This window comes from Rhinopithecus roxellana, chromosome 19, assembly GCF_007565055.1.
Source record: "Rhinopithecus roxellana isolate Shanxi Qingling chromosome 19, ASM756505v1, whole genome shotgun sequence".
Classification (NCBI taxonomy): Eukaryota; Metazoa; Chordata; class Mammalia; order Primates; family Cercopithecidae; genus Rhinopithecus; species Rhinopithecus roxellana.
The window spans coordinates 41,758,173-41,774,831 of record NC_044567.1 but is presented as its reverse complement, the minus strand read 5'-3'; the positions used below and the strand labels follow the sequence as shown (position 1 = coordinate 41,774,831).

Here is a 16,659-nt window from a genome sequence, read left to right as displayed (position 1 = left end):
TTTGCCTGAAACCCTTATGTGGAAAGGAAGAAATTAGTAAGACATAAGTAGAACACTTTTTCGTTTCAATATTCATGGCCAATAAGGCAAAAAAATTGTTCCAAAATTTCTATTTAATCAACTGCTACAAAAGTAGCATAGCAAGAAAAGCTGGGCTCTTTAAAGAGTCATTCTTCATAGGACTCTTCACCACGTCCCAGCCTGCCAAATCCAGCTCAACTGTTCCTCTCATTCACTTCCGGGAACAGTATAGGACAAACGGTAGGGTTTCAGAAAGTCTGAATTGTGAACAGCAGCAGGTGTTATAGAATCAAAGCAGGATGTAACAGAAATTATTCCAATTCCAAAAGCATAAATTTAAAGAATATGTTTCAGTGGCAGTTCTGGTGAGTGTTGCAGGAAGCACAGGGAACACAATCTATCCATTTTTTTTAAGTATGATGTTTATCAGCAGTGATTCAATCTGCAGTCTCAAACTTTTACAAATGCCTGAATTAAAAAAAGGTCACCAGGACCCTTTTCAAGAGTAGGTTTGAAGACTTAGGAGAGTTTTTAAATTGTAACTATTTAATTGTAATTATATCCCTTTATATAATTATAGACATTTTGTTCATCAAAGCATACAAAATGCTAACAGAAGAAATAAACATATTTCCAAAAGAAAATCAGAAAAAGCTGAGAATGAATGACAAGTGGCTAATGGTTTTTGTGAGGTGTAAGTAATAAAAATAAGGAGGAAGAAGTTGGGCAGGACCAAAGAGGGGTACTAAAAGAGGGAAAGTCATATATTCTACAACTTTATTAAACTCCTATCTTTTCTCCCTCTTCCTCCCCCCAATCCAACCTACCAAGCACTGTTAGCAGCTAGCAGTAGTTCTCAATCATGGCTACACATTAAAACAATCTGGGGAGCTTTCTTTTTAATTTTTGTTTTCTTTTGAGACAGGGTCTCTCTCTGTTGCCCAGACCAGGGTACAGTGGCACAGTCACAGTTCACTGCAGCCTCAACCTCTTAAGCTCAAGTGATCCTCCCATCTCAGCCTCCCAAATAGCTGGGACTACAGGTGTGCACCACCATACAGGGCTAATTTTTTAATTTTTTTCATAGAGATAGGGTCTTACCATGTTGCCCAGGCTGTTCTCAAACTCCTGCACTCAAACAATCCTCCTGTCTTGGCCTCCCAACATACTGGGATTGCAGGCATGAGCCACCATGCCTGGCCACGTGGAGAACCTTTAAAATCCCCACACCCAGACCATATCCAGGACAAATGAAATCAGGCTGAGGTTGAGACCCAGGCATCAATATTATTTCAAAGTTCCCTGCCTGAGCAATTCTAATGTGTTGCCAAGACTGAAAGCTACAGACAACAAGCTGATGTAATTAAGCAACTCACTGCAACAAGAGAAAAAGAAAAATGGTAGCTGGTGTCATGTCTGGAATACTTTGGTAAATATAAGGACTCCTGAATACAAAAGCACAGAATTCTGATCCTAAGCAACAAATAAAGCAAGCTAAGCTACAGGCACAATAAGCTGAGATGGGCTAAAATGTTTGTCTTTGATGGGAAGACCCTCCACATTTCTAGAAATGATCTATTTTATTTAGGAACAATTTTACAAAAGATGAAAGGTTAGACTTTCCCCAGAAGAATCCTTTGTTCCTAGACCCAAACACATACGTAAAAACAAGCATTATATTACTGATAACAAAGATGATGAGACTAATAAGTTCAAAGCCCCTCAAGTAATTCAGTCTATGACCTAAAAATCATAAATGGCTCTGGAGATCTCCTGTTTTAAATACACATCTAGATGAAGAACAAGGTAGATGTATATGGACGGATATGAAAATAACCCATTTCTATTTATTGTTTTGCAAGATTGCGTTTTCATTAAAGATAACAATTTTTTAAATCATATGTATTAATATATACACTTACATGCATGGAAAAAGACTTGAGGATATATGCCAAGTTCCCTTGGGAACTGGAACAGGGAGAACTTTCATTTTTACCTTTTACATACACGTCTGTATTGCTTTAATTGTATTCTTTGTTATAAAATGTTTATTTCCAAGTAAAAATTATTTAATAACAGAGAAAAAGTATGCTGCTTCTTTTGTCCTCCTCACACTTAACCAATCTTCAATGGATCAGTATTGATCTCAAACAGAAAAGAGGAGTCTCTTTCACTAAACAGAACCTTCAAGTCAAAATAATGTGCATCACAGCCCTATCTTTTAAAACCTACTCTTTAATAACTTGCTTGAATACATTCATCTGTAGAAGTAGCAGATGTCCTATGAGATTGTCAACATGTAGTATGTCTGAAGGAAGAGGTCAGGAACATTCTGCTTGGGGCAATCTTACACTACAACTTTTGAAAATTTTCAAAGATTTGATTGTATTCTCATACTTACCTTTTTTATTGGTTGTGAAATACTTGGAGTCAGTCATGACTTTGGATCTTTAATGTGCACCTATAGCAAAAGAAAAGAATTCCTTCATTCAGGTTACAGATATCCAACAAGACATCCAATTAATTTTACAAACATCCAATTAATTTTAGGAACACTTATATTTAAGAATTTCTAAAAATGAGTATCATCTTCCTTTATCACCACCGTTGATGGTTCAAGGGATCCAGAGAAAACTAAGAATGTAACTCCTCAAGTTGCTAATAGGGGCAAAAATCTAAAGGCCAAATGTAATCAGGTAAAAATACGAACCTATTATGGCTTTGTGATTTTATCCACAGTAAATCCTCAAAGCTTTCAAGAGCTAAAGCTGGACCTTTTTATAAATATATCTGCAATTACTTTCCATTCAGGAAAATCTGGTAAATTCCTTGCCTCAAGCTGGAACCACTCCAAAGCATATATTCTGAAGCAGTGTAAGGTCAAAAGAAAAAACAATTTTGCCGATCTACATGAAACTTTCAATAAAAAGAATCTCAGAAAAAAAAAATTCAAAATGAGTAGGACAACATTCTTTCACAACAAACATCTAGAGAGGCAACCATGACTTACACATGGAATTTTTTTTTTTAAGTTTTAGCTTTGTGGGTATGTAGTAGGTGCATATATTTGTAGGGTATATGAGATATTTTGGTAACAGAAAGACAATGCATAATAATTACATTAGGGTAAATAGGGTATCCAATACCTCAAGCATTTATCCTTTCTTTGTATTATAAACAATTCAAGTATACTCTCTTAGTTATTTTTAAATGTACAGTAAATTATTGTTGACTGTAGTCACCCTTATCTGCTATCTAATACTAGATCTTATTCATTGTACCTAACTATATTTTTGGATTTAAACAAAAAAATGTGGCTTTCTTACTTCCAACAATCTAGATTTAGTCCAAGAGTATTCCCAAATAATGCCAGTTTATAGTTACAAACAAGGCAAAAGACTGAGACATCTGTTCAGACACGAGAATCAAACTGGTATTGAAACAAAAGAACGTGGATCTCAACCTCAACCTTAACTCTTCCATCCCAATTTCCAGAAGAAGTAATCCAGATGACAAATGGCCCCACTAACAAAAACGGCACAGTCTGGTCACATTTTTACTAAATAATAAGACCACATTTTCTGATTTGAGAAACTATAAGACTTTGTCCAATGTACCTGACTTCTTTAAATATATTAAAATCTGGGGCCGGGCACAGTAGCTCAGGCCTGTAATCCCAGACTTTGGGAGGCCAAGGCGGGCGGATCACTTGAGGTCAGGAGTTCAAGACCAGCCTGGCCAACATGGTGAAACCCTGTCTCTGCTAAAAATGCAAAAATTAGTCGGGTGTGGTGGCACACACCTGTAATCCCAGCTACTTGGGAGGCTGAGACAGGAGAATCGCTTGGACCTGGAAGATGGAGGTTGCAGTGAGCCAAGATCATGCCACTGCACTCCAGCCTGGGCAACAGAGCAAAACTCCATCTCAAATAAATAAATAAATAGAAATTTAGGCCAGGTGCAGTGGCTCATGCTATAATCCCAACACTTTGGGAAGCCAAGATAGGTGAATTGCTTGGGCGCACGAGTTTGCAACCAAGCTGGGCAACATGATAAAACCCCATCTCTACTAAAAATACAAGAATTAGTCAGGCATGGTGGCATGTACCTGTTAGTCCCAGCTACTTGGGAGGCTGAGGTGGGTGGATCGCTTGAGCCTAGGAGGTCAAGGCTACGGGGAGCTATGATCTCACCACTGCACTCCAGCCTCCATGACAGAGTGAGACCCTGTCTCAAGGGGAAAAAATATATAAAAAAAATATATTTTTAATAATATTCCTTCTGTACTCAAAAATGAGTATCTTTTTCCTTATCACCATCACTAATAATACTTATTACCAACTTCAGGACAAGACATCCTGGCACCTGCTCATTATTATCAGGTCAATATGACATAATGTATTTGGCAAACAATAGTAAATATGTATCTAGGAGAAAAGACCTAAGCAGCAAATAAATCAATGTAATTAAAGGAAAGAAAAAAGAGCCAGATAAACATAAAATAATGAAAAACTTCTGGTTCAAATCTGATCTCAAAAATGTGCTACTTGTATAGTTTAATGGAAATTAGACTCATCTGCTATCTTTCCAACCAGCTAATTACTATTTATAGTCTTGATCCCAATAGCTCTTTAGATTGTACCAGAAATTCACAGAATGATCTTGTTAAAAGAAGCGAGTTAGGACTCACAAATATCATTACAGAATATAGAAATTTCTCCTTTAATACTTGTTATAATTAAAAATTATACTGAGGCTTGCCTTATGCAATGTTCTTACAATGCCTTTCTAGCAAAAATTCAAAGAATGTTATAATCATTTAATCCATTCATAATGTAAACTAAATGTGAAGTGGGCAAATGAAGAAAGGAATTCTTCACATAAAAGACCTGGAATAAATCTGAAGTTATCTATAAATTTATATATACAAACAGAAAAACCAATAAACAGAAATGATTACTTGAGCCTCAAAGAAAGACTATAGCTCAAATCCATTACAATCTGTCTAGGATGTTTACTATGCTATGTTATGTCCTTTAAAACTTGTTTAAGATTTTAAAACAAAACCTCCTTAGAATTCGTCACCCAATTTCTTTGAAAAGGCTCTTATACACACACACATTAAATTTTTTTTGGCCAGGCACGATGGCTCATGCCTGTAATCCCAAAACTTTGGGAGGACGAGGTGTGCAGATAGTTTGAGCTCAAGAGTTCGAGACCAGCCTGGGGAACATGGTGAAACCCCATCTCTAATAAAAATACAAAAATTAGCCGGGCATAGTGGCACATGCCTGTAGTCCCAGCTGGGACTCACTGCAACATCCGTCTTCTGGGCTCAAGTGATCCTCCCGCCTCAGCCTCCCGAGTAGCTGAGACTACATGTTGGGATCACCGTGCCCAGCCCATTAAAATCTTTTTTTTTTTTTTTTTTTTTTGTGAGACAAAGTCTCACTGTGGCCCAGGCTCCAGTGCAGTGGTTCGATCTGGGCTCACTGCAACCTCTGCCTCCCAGGTTCAAGCGATTCTCCTGCCTTAGCCTTCAGAGTAGCGGGGACTACAGGCACCCACTACCATGCCCGGCTAATTTTTGGATTTTAGTAGAGATGGGGTTTTCCTTGTTAGCCAGGCTCGTCTGGAACTCCTGACATCAAGTGATCCATCAACCTCGGCCTCCCAAAGTGCTCGGATTACAGGCATGAGTAAATTCTTTACAGGAATTTTCACTACATTCTATTAAACAATAAATTAACCTAAGTCTTAAGTCATGCCTTTAACAGCTCACATGTTTCATTATCTCCCCTAACAATTTCAATGTCAAGGAATATATTACTGGCCTGTTCACTGTGAGCATTAACTGTTCTCATCTTAACTAGAAAATAATGCACCCACCCACAAAATTTCAGGGAAGAGAGGAGGGTCAAGTATTTTTAGAAGCCCATAATATACATTCTAAATTAAGAGTCCCTGCTGCTCTAAAGAGAAGGGATATCACTCTAGTAACCAACACTATTGTAAACAATAGTAACACAATATTCCCTATCCATACTGGCAGAGAAACATGGTGCCAAGCTGGTTCTTGCCTTAAGCCAAAAGAAACTCCAAGAAAAATGAAAATAGTCTAAATAAAAACAAATAGAAGACGTGATTGTTGCACAACACTGTCAGTGTACTAAATTCCACTGAACTGTATGCCTTAAGCTGGTTCATTTTATGGTACGTGAATTTCACCTCAATATATGATTAAGTGTATCTCTCATATAGTGAGTTCTTACCTCATATAATGAGAGACACATTTAATCACATGCTAGATATGGACATAGCCAGAGTCTCCAAAATATAGGATGGCAAAAACTGACATCTTCATTAGAAGTAACAGAAAAAGTACACAAAATAGAGCTCAAGGAAAAAAAAAACAAAAAACTCAAATATTTGCTGAAGTGCCTCAAAAATCAAGCTGCTCCTTTGGGGGAGAAAATGTTCCTTCAGAAGAGCCAGAGAAATAAGCAAAGCCATGAAGGAATTTGAACTCACACTACCTTTCTACCAGATCAAACCAGACAAGTCACTGCTGTTCTGAGGATTTATGGTATGGCCTAAGGCCATTGTTAAACAACAAAGCTGCCAGAGTCAAAGCACATAATCACTCTTACTTGCCCTGACCAGAGTGTGATGTCACTGCATTTCGGAGTAGGCCTCCCTGCACAGGATTATATATCCAGATTTAACATAACCTAGTTTCTACGAAATATAGGTTGTCAAAGTCCCTCTTCTCCTATACCTCCCTCCAGTTCCCTAAAAGAGAAATTGAGTAGCAAAATAAGATTAATACCTTGGGTAGAATAAGGTCAAAAAAATTAATAGGATCTTAATTCAAATGGCTCTCTGGGAAGCTAAATTAGTTCGTAAAGTCCCTAAACCCTTCTTTTCACAAAGCTGGACTTTACAAAGCTCAGTGCTCATAGTAAAACACAGAACAAAGTTAACCAAATTATAAAGCAGAAATGTCATTCCAGTAATCTTTTATTGTAAGAGTGAGAGGTGCCAAATTCATTTCTAATCAAATATTCAGTAATAATGCAAAGACAATAGCATCATCAGGTATTATTTTGCTCATAAGAAATTACGACACAAAAGCTAAAATCACCTGTGCTTTCTACTTAAACAGACTACAAAGTAGCTTCTTAATATTATATAGAAGCAAAGGAGTTCAAAAGTTTTACATCTAATTCTTAACCAAAATGACATTAAACTCTGGAAAACTTAAGCCTGGAAGAAAAGAAAGGACAAGAGAAAGAACGTGCCCTATTTAATGTATTCCTTGCTCAGCTTGGTTCAAACCTGTGCCTAAAAAGTTAGTACTTCAAAATATGGATCTTTCAAGGACGGAAAGAATGAAAGAACTGGACTTCCTTGAGTTTCTTCACATACAGTCAGAATATTAGATTTATATTGATTTTACCACCCAGCTTTTAGTGAGGATGCTTGCATTATACATCATCCTTTCTGCTTCCTTGAAAGTTTCAAGGGTTAAGATACCTGCAAATAGTTCTCACCTTACCAGCACGCTTAGTCATCACTGGAATGTGTTACACGTTTTCTTATAGAGCTGCACCTCCTTCATCTGCTACTTTCTATTATTACTTTGTAAGTGTACCCTGAGGCTAAGCAATTCAAGTATACAAGGAAGGTAATTAATAATTTAAATTGATTCTCACTGAGACCACCTTCTTTCTTAGTCATTCTGCCTTTGTAAGCTTAATGCATTTTCTTTTAAACCACAATGGTTACGATAAGTCTTTAGCAGTTTTCAAAACATTTTTTCTTTTCAAAAGTCAAGTTTGGCTGTGCGCTCTGGCTCACGCCTGTAATCACAGCACTTTGGGAGGCCGAATAGGGAGGATCGCTTGAGCCCAGGAGTTCGAGACTAGACTGGGCAACACAGTAAGACCTTGTCACTAAAAATACAAAAATAAAATAAAAGTCAAACGTTTAATGAAGCATCCGCGTGAGTTCAATAAAAGCCTGTCCCCCCACCCCACCCCTCCAATAGAAGACTGCTCTTGAAAATAAGCAGCATGAACAAACTATTTGTATTCAAATGATAAGGAAATAACAGGAAGTTCCAGTTTCTTTACTTTCAGCTTAATCTACAGCCTTTCCCAAACCAGACCATTCCCGCAGAGCCCAGAAAAAGAAAAAAAAAAAAAAAAAAGCTGGGTTAAGATTTACCCCCATTTGCTTCCCCCTCTCTTACATCGGGTCAATTCTGGAGGTTACTCTTTCCTTCCTCCAAGAGTCAAGAATGCCTCTTCTTTCCCCAAGTGGTCAAGATTCTAGCGATATGCTCCTCCATTACGGAGCAGGGAAGAGGTTGTCTCTTACCCTCAAGTTACCGGACAGACGACGTTCGCCCACCAATGAGCAAACCTTTGAGGGAATCCCTTTTCCCTTTCGCTTTTGCTGGACACGTCTCAGACTCTCAGTGAATGACGCCGAGCGGGGAAGAAAGACGGTTTCCCCCACGGCCTCCAGGCTCTATCAGCCACACCCCTGGCCTCTGGTCCTCCTAAACCCCCAATTCCGAAACACATCTTACCCTCACGCCCCCAACTACCTGCTGCCACACCCGAGGATTCCCTCACCGCACCACAGTCATCACGGTGGAGACTCTTTCTCCAACCTTTTTCCTCTCAATGGTCACACCCGACGGTTCCCTGCATCATCAACGGTCACGCTCTTAGGATTTCCTCGCTTCCGCCGGTCTCCGACCCAGCCTGGGGTTCCCCTTCTCTTCGTCCCCCACCCCGTCAATTAGGGACACACCCCAAAGGCAGCCTCCCTGAACTCACCGGAGGCGGAGGCGAAGTCGAGGGCGGGGGTGGCGGCGGCAGCCGGAGAGCACAGCCCCGGTGGTGGTTTAATGGTTTCCTGCCCGTCACGATTCTTTTCTAGGTCTAAGCCACTGCGCAAAACCCACTTTGCCAGGGACAAAGATGGTGGGCAGGAAACTCTGACGTCAGAGAACCTCGCCGCGTGACGTCATCGGGGTGCGCGGGAGACCTAGCAAGGCGGTGATCTCTATCGCCTTCCAGACCCAAACATTTCCCTTGGTCCCAGCAAAGCTGGCCCATCTGGGCCTCAGAGGATGTTAAGTGGCTACTCCAAAGGAATATATTTAAAAAGCTGACAATGGATTTGTTTCCTCGCGCAGAAATTCTCTGAAAAACGTAAACACAGAGATGATGAAATATCCTGCTCCTTTGTGAAAAGCAAAACCTCTCAGCTCATTTTCCTTCCAGGCTCAAGAGCGGACAATGGTGATATAACCCAGGCCTATATACGGGCAGTGGGGCTAGAGGATAGTGGTGCACGTAAAAGAGGTTGAGGAGGCATTGGATGTGAGTTTGAATCCCTACCCTGAATGTGACTGGGAAAGTTAATGTCTCCTCAACCTTCTTATCTGTGAAATGAAGACAATGATAATATCTCTCTCGGGCATGTGAAGCGTAAACCAGATAAATTAGGTCAAGTGCCTAGTATATAATAGGTGTGCTTACACAAAAGTTAAGTTTCTTTCGGAAACTAAGACCTAGATTCCAGGACCTGGAACTGGAGAACAAGATTGTCCCTAAGGTTAATTTCAGGGTGTAAGGAAGGATGGAGAGCAAAGTGATGATTTATTTTTCTCACATTTTGCCCATGAACTCTGTGAGTCAAAAAGTGTTCAAGTATTTTAAAACTTCATTCTTAAAAAAGTGATCAGAAGTACATTAAAATTGTGTATAACATACTCATGTATTATTTCCTCTGTTACTAAAATAGAGGAATAGGGGAAATTGGAAAGCCAGGTATAAAGAGAGATAATGTAAACACTTACGGTAAATCAGATAGATGCATAATGTTATAGAATATTTTATGACAGAAAATTCATAAAGTGTTAAAAAAGATACAAAATAATATAGTATACGGTATGACTATATATGTATAGAAAAAAAAGGCTAGGATAGGCCAGTCGTGGTGGCTCACACCTGTAATCCCAGCCCTTTAGGAGACTGAGGTGGGCAGATCACCTGAGGTCAAGAGTTTGAGACCAGCCTGGCCAATGTGGTGAAACCCCGTCTCTACTGAAAAAACAAAAATTAGCTGGGGTGGTGGCACACGCCTATGATCCCGGCTATTCAGGAGGCTGAAGCAGGAGAATGACTTGATCCCAGGAGGTGGAGGTTGCAGTGAGCCAAGATCTCGCCACTGTACTCCAGCCTGGGTAACAAAACCAGACTCGTCTCAAAAACAAAAAAAAAAAACATTCAGCAGAATGTTAAAAGTGGTTATTGCGGAATAGTGAGAGTTTTACTTTTCTTCCTAGTATTTTTCTGTAGTTTTCAAATACAATGAACATGTATTTATTTATATGTTTGGGATGTGCCTTTTAAATCATATTGTTGAAAAATATGATACAGAAAAATGCTTTGAAATGATAAGAAAAAAAGAAAGATACAAAACGCTAAATTCAGAGGCGTATATATACCTATTAGTGGTTCTCTCTGGGTGCTGATTACAAATGTTATCTTCTTTATATTTGTTTTATTTTCCAATCCTTTCTCTGAAAAATGCACATATTTTAAGGAAAAATGAACCAATGCTGTTTTCAAAATACAGCATCAATCCGAAATCTTTTCCAATCTCATTCTCTTCCACTTTTAGGTGAAAGTATTGACAAATCTCCCTTCTTTTCACGTTTTGGGACCATCAGGGGCTCATAATCTAATGGGAGACCACTCAGGAAACTGTTGAAATGATCCAGCCACATGATGATGGTGGTTTAAACAAATAACTGTTGATATTTATTGAGTATGATTTTATGTAAGTTACTCTGCTAAGTACATTTTTACATCCTCACCAACTACCTGATAACCAGGCAGGTACTATTACTTCCTCTATTTTAAGAGATACAGAGAAGTTAAAAGGTAGAATTAAGATGGCCGGGCGTGGTGGCTCACGCCTGTAATTCCAACACTTTGGGAGGCCAAGGCGGGTGGATCACGAGGTCAGGAGATCGAGACCATGCTGGCTAACACAGTGAAACCCCGTCTCTACTAAAAATACAAAAAAATTAGCCAGGTGTGGTGGCGGGCAACTGTAGTCCCAGCTACTGGGGAGGCTGATGCAGGAGAATGGCGTGAACCCGGCAGACGAAGCTTGCAGTGAGCTGAGATCGTACCGCTGCACTCCAGCCTGGATGACAGAGCGAGACTCTGTCACACACACACACACAAGGTAGAATTAAGATTTGAACCCAGGAAGTCTGACACTAGGACTGATAAGGCTTATGTTTTAGGTTTGGGCAAGGGATGAATGGTGGTACTCGTCACTGAAAATAGGAAAATATAAGAGATGGCAGAAGTTTGGGGAACGACAGGGAGGTGATGAGTTCGTTTTATACGTTATGTTAGAGTGAAGATCTCTATCCAAGAGGTACTTAATTATATGTGTCTGAAGATAAGGAATGATCTGGAGTTAAATTTGTGAACTGTGAGCATACAGATGATAATTCAATCTGTGGGCATGAACACTATTCATGAAGAATGTGGACAGTGAGTGCTTGGGGAAGAAACAGATAAACCAAAGAATGCAAAGAGAACTGAGAAGGAGCAGTCAGAGAGGTAGGAGGAAAAGCAGAATAGTATATTTTAGGATGTTTTCGGAGTTTCATGAAAGTAGGGACTATATCAATCTGTTCACTCTTATTCATGTGAGGCCTAGCCCCATCACACACACACACAAATTAATATATGTTGAATAAATGCATAAATAAGTGATCAACAATATTAGTTGCTATAGACAGGAGAAGGAAGGGGTAAAAAGTGTCTACAGGATTTAGCAACATGGAGGTATTTGATGTTATTGCTGAGAAATCAGTAGAGACATGAAGGCAAAAGTCATACTGCAGATGTTTGAGGATGGATTAGAAGTGAGGAAATAAAAACAGGAATTGCAGATAACCCATAAGAAAGTATGACCAAAGAAAGAAGAGATGGTATGTGAGGAAAAGAGTGGCAAGGATTTTTTCTTTCTTGAGGCAGGGTGTTGCACTGTTGCCCAAGCTGGAGTGCAGTGGTGCCATTACAACTCACTGCAGGATCGACCTCCCAGGCTCAAGCAGTCCTCTCACCTAGCCTCCCAAGTAGCTGCGACTACAGGCGTGCGTCACTATGCCTAGCTAATTTTTTTTTCCTTTTTTGTATAGGGGTGGGGAGGTCCTGCCATGTTGCCCAGGCTGGTCTGGAACTCCTGGGCTCAAGTGATCCTCCTGCCTTGGCCTCCCCAAATGCTGGGATTATAGGTGTGAGCCACCAAACTCAGCCAATTTTGTAAAGTTGAGTTCTATACTCATACATTTTCTCTACACTAACCCTTTAGCATACCATGGGTTTAATTATCTTTCTTACATATATGGCTCCAAAATCTCTATCTCTAGCCTAGAGCTATTCCCCAAATTTCATCACCAAATCGGTAACTATACTGCTGGGTAATTCTGTATTTATGGCCCACCAAAGTTAAATCATAAGGAGATGGAGGTGGTTAGAAAAACCTGGTTACAGAGTTGGGCGCAGCGGTTTACACCTATGATCCCAGCACTTCGGGAGGTTGAGGTGGGAGGATCACTTGAGCCCAAGAGTTTGAGGCTGTAGTGAGCCATGATCACACCACTGCACTCCAGCCTGGATGACAGAGTGAAACCATCTCTAAAAAAAGAAAGAGAGAGAGATGGGGGAGACGGGGGTGGGGGAGGGGGAGAGAGAGAGAGAGCGAGAAACCTGGTTCAAGGCACAACTCCTAGCAGACAGACATGGATTTTGTAAAGATGTCATTAGAAAAATCTTCAAGAGGCTGGCCATGGTGGCTCATGCCTGTGGTCACAGCACTTTGGGAGGCCAAGGCAGGTGGATCACCTGAGGTCAGGACTTTGAACCCAGTCTGGCCAACATGGTGAAACCTTGACTCTACTAAAAATACAAAAATGAGCCAGGCATGGTGACACATGCCTGTAGTCTCAGGTACTAGGGAGGCTGAGGTAGGAGAATCACTTGAACCCAAGAGGAGGAGGTTGCAGTGAGCTGAGATTGTGCCGCTACACTCCAGCCTGGGCGATAAAGCGAGATTCCATCTCGAAAAAAAAAAAAAAAGAAAAAGAAAAAGAAAAAAGAAAACTTTTTAAGAGCTTTGATTCATACCTCTCTGCTATTCAAAACCTTTCAACTTCTCAGTGCCTAACATGTTTGAAAGCTATTCTTCCCCCAGTTTCCTCCATCTATGTGCTCCTTTCTTTGCTTTTCTCATCAATAAAATGGAGGAAGATAGTAACCATAATATTGAACAATGAAATAAATTACATGTAAGGCACTTAGAACTATGGCTGGCACATAGCATGGACTATGGAACTATTTCCTATAATTGTGATTATTTTAATAAATTGCACTGAGCTGCACAAACCAGAAATCTAGGGGTCATTCCTGATTTCCCTTTCCTTCAACTGCCACATCCAATCCATCTCCAGTTGTCAATTCTACCTTTAAAACTTCAAAGCCGTGGCTGGGTGCTGTGGCTCATGCCTGTAATCCCAGCACTTTGGAGGCCGAGGCGGATGGATCACAAGGTCAGGAGTTCGTAACCTGCCTGGCCAAGTTGGTGAAACCCTGTCTCTACTAAAATTAGCTGGGCATTGTGGCGGGTGCCTGTAATCTCAGCTACTGGGGAGGCTGAGGTACAGAATTGCTTGAACCTGGGAGGCGGAGGTTGCAGTGAGCTGAGGTTGCGCCACTGCACTCCAGCCTGGGCAACAGAGCAAGACTCTATCTCAAAAACAAAAACAAAAACAAACAAACAAAAACAAGAAACAAAAAAAAAAATCTCAAACCCATCCAACTACCTCTATTCAATCTCATGAATCCAAGCCACCATCACCTTTTGCCTGGACTATTAGAAGCCTGTAAGTCTTCTCTCTACCATTGTCCACATGGTGGCCAGGTTGTTTAACTTTTTTGGATGTATAACATACATTTAAAAACGTGCATATCTAGCCTGATTCGGTGGCTCACACCCATAATCCCAGCACTTTGGGAGGCAGAGGCAGGGGGATCACTTGAGGCCAGGAGTTTGAGACCAGCCTGGCCAACATGGCAAAACCCTGTCTCTACTAAAAATACAAAATTTAGCTGGGCTTGATGGCACATGCATGTAGTCCCAGCTACTCGGGGGGTGTGAGGTGGGAGAATCATTTGAACCCGCGAGGCGGAGGTCGCGTGAGCCGAGATTGCACCATTGCACTCCAGCCTCGGCTACAAAGGGAGACTGTATCTCAAGAAAACACAACAAAAACAAAAATGTGCATATATCATAAATGTAAAGCTTGATGATGTAAATATTGCACACCCACAAAACCATCAGAGACATCTTTAAAAAATATAAACCTGGCCAGGCGCAGTGGCTCACGTCTGTAATCCCAGCACTTTGGGAGGCCAAGGCAGGTGGATCACAAGGCCAGGACTTCGAGACCAGCCTGGCCAACACGATGAAACCCCGTCTCTACTAAAAATACAAAAATTGTAAACCCGGGAGGTGGAGCTTGCAGTGAGCCGAGATCCGGCCACTGCACTCCAGCCTGGGTGACAGAGCGAGACTCTGTCTCAACGACAACAACAAAAAAACAAAAACAAAAATAAAAAAACACAAAAATTAGCTGGGCATGGTGGCGGGTGCCTGTAATCCCAGCTACTTGGGAGGCTGAGGCAGGAGAATCGCTTGAACCCGGGAGGCGGAGGCTGCAGTGAGCCATCACACCATCGCACTCCAGCCTGGGCAACAAGAGCAAAACTCCGTTAAAAAAAAAAAAAAAAAAATATATATATATATATATACACACACACACACACACACACACACACACACACACCTGATCTCATCTCTGGTGTGTGAATCCTTGATTGGCTTGCTTCCCATTGCACTTGGACTAAAACCCAGGGTCGTTCCCATGGCCTGTGAGTCCCTGCATGGTTTGGCCTGTCTACCTAACATCATTTTATGCCTTTCAGTCACTGCTCATTTCCTCATCATTTCACCTTTCCCTAGCTATAATAGCCCTCAAACACACCAAGCTCTTTCCCACCTTACGGTCTTCACAATACTGTTCCTTCTGCCTAATATTCTTTTCCCCAACTCTTCATATGGCTGGCTCCTCATAATTTAGGTTTGTTATGTCCTCAGAAGGACATTCCGATCATCCAGTCTAAAAGAGTTGGGCCTCCCAGACCTCTTATTCGACTTGCAAAAAATTTTTTTTTTTTTTGAGACAGAGTCTTGCTCTGTTCCCCAGGCGGGAGTGCAGTGGGGTGATCTCAGGTCACTGCAACCTCCGCCTCCTGGGTTCAAGCGATTCTCCTGCCTCAGCCTTGAACTGCCACCCCTGCACCACCACTCCAAGCTAATTTTTGTATTTTTAGAGATGGTTTCGCCATGTTGGCTAGGCTGGTCTCAAACTCCTGACTTCAAATGATCCACGTGTCTCAGCCTCCCAAAGTGCTGGGAGTACAGGTAGGAGTCACCGTACCTGGCCCTACCTTTCCTTTTTCTTTTTCTTTTTTTTTTTTGGAGACAGAGTCTCGTTCTGTCACCCAGGCTGAAGTGCAATGGCGCAATCTCGGCTCACCACAACCTCCGCTTCCTGGGTTCAAGAGATTCTCCTGCCTCAGCCTCCCGAGTAGCTGGGATTACAGGCACGTGTCACCACGCCCGGCTGATTTTTTGTATTTCTAGTAGAGACGGGGTTTCTCCATGTTGGTGAGGCTGGTCACGAACTCGACCTCAGGTGATCCACCCGCCTTGGCCTCCCAAAGTGCTGGGATTATAGGCGTGAGTCATCGTGCCCGGTCTCCTTTTTCTTACGCCATTCATTTAGTTAACTTCTGGAGTACTTCCATGGGACTGTCAATCAAGACATCTTGCCTTCCCCTAGCTAAGAGTAAAAGAGAGGGTGGAGAGGGAACTTGAACCGAGAGGTCAGTCGAAATTTGTATCATGAGCATACACACAAACAGAAATTAGTGGAAGCTCGTTCATTGCCAACAATGTTGCCTGGATAAGTACTTCTAATTCTTGTTAGGCAGTCCCAATAGTATTGTTACTTTCTTATTCTTTCAGGGCCGGCTTTACTTATTTTTGTGAGCTACTCCATACACTTCTAAACTAAAATTCCGTTTTAGTTTAAATTAGCCTGTTTCTTTTGCTTGTAACCAAAGATCCCTGATAAAAATGTTTAATTTCCTGCTTTCGTTGATGCTACTTCTCAACTTTGTATATTTGCTATTCACTTAAGAAAAGCTTGCACATAACAGTTACTATTAAACAAGCACCTAATATGTATCCAGGTGCTTTATATCAATAAACTATGTCTAGTCTTAAAACTCTGCAAGGTAAAAATCATGTATCAATATGATGGATTTTGGTAGAGTAAAAAACACTTTTTATAGCTATAATTAAGGACAATTTGCAAGATTTTCTCTCCTATTGGAGTAACTAAATCCAAACCTTGTTTTTGAGGGTTCTCATTATGCAAACCAATTATTTTTATAACACAAGGGC

General features: G+C 40.9%; 1 protein-coding gene across 6 annotated transcripts in view; it reads right to left on the bottom strand.

The window, feature by feature from the left end:
• AP2B1 (adaptor related protein complex 2 subunit beta 1) overlaps positions 1-9,054 on the bottom strand; it is a 141,022-nt gene extending 131,968 nt beyond the window's left edge. For 2 of the 6 annotated variants that reach the window (XM_010385198.2, XM_010385204.2), the window contains exons 1-2: positions 8,871-9,054; positions 2,423-2,482 (exon numbers count right to left, since the gene is read on the bottom strand). In XM_010385198.2, the coding sequence (XP_010383500.1) occupies positions 2,423-2,459 (37 nt within the window). In that variant the 5' untranslated portion in view covers positions 2,460-2,482; positions 8,871-9,054. Of the gene's footprint in view, positions 1-2,422; positions 2,483-8,617 lie in introns of all 6 variants that reach the window. The other 4 variants (XM_010385199.2, XM_010385200.2, XM_010385202.2 and 1 more) reach the window with 4 other exon arrangements.
• Positions 9,055-16,659: the final 7,605 nt, after the last annotated feature.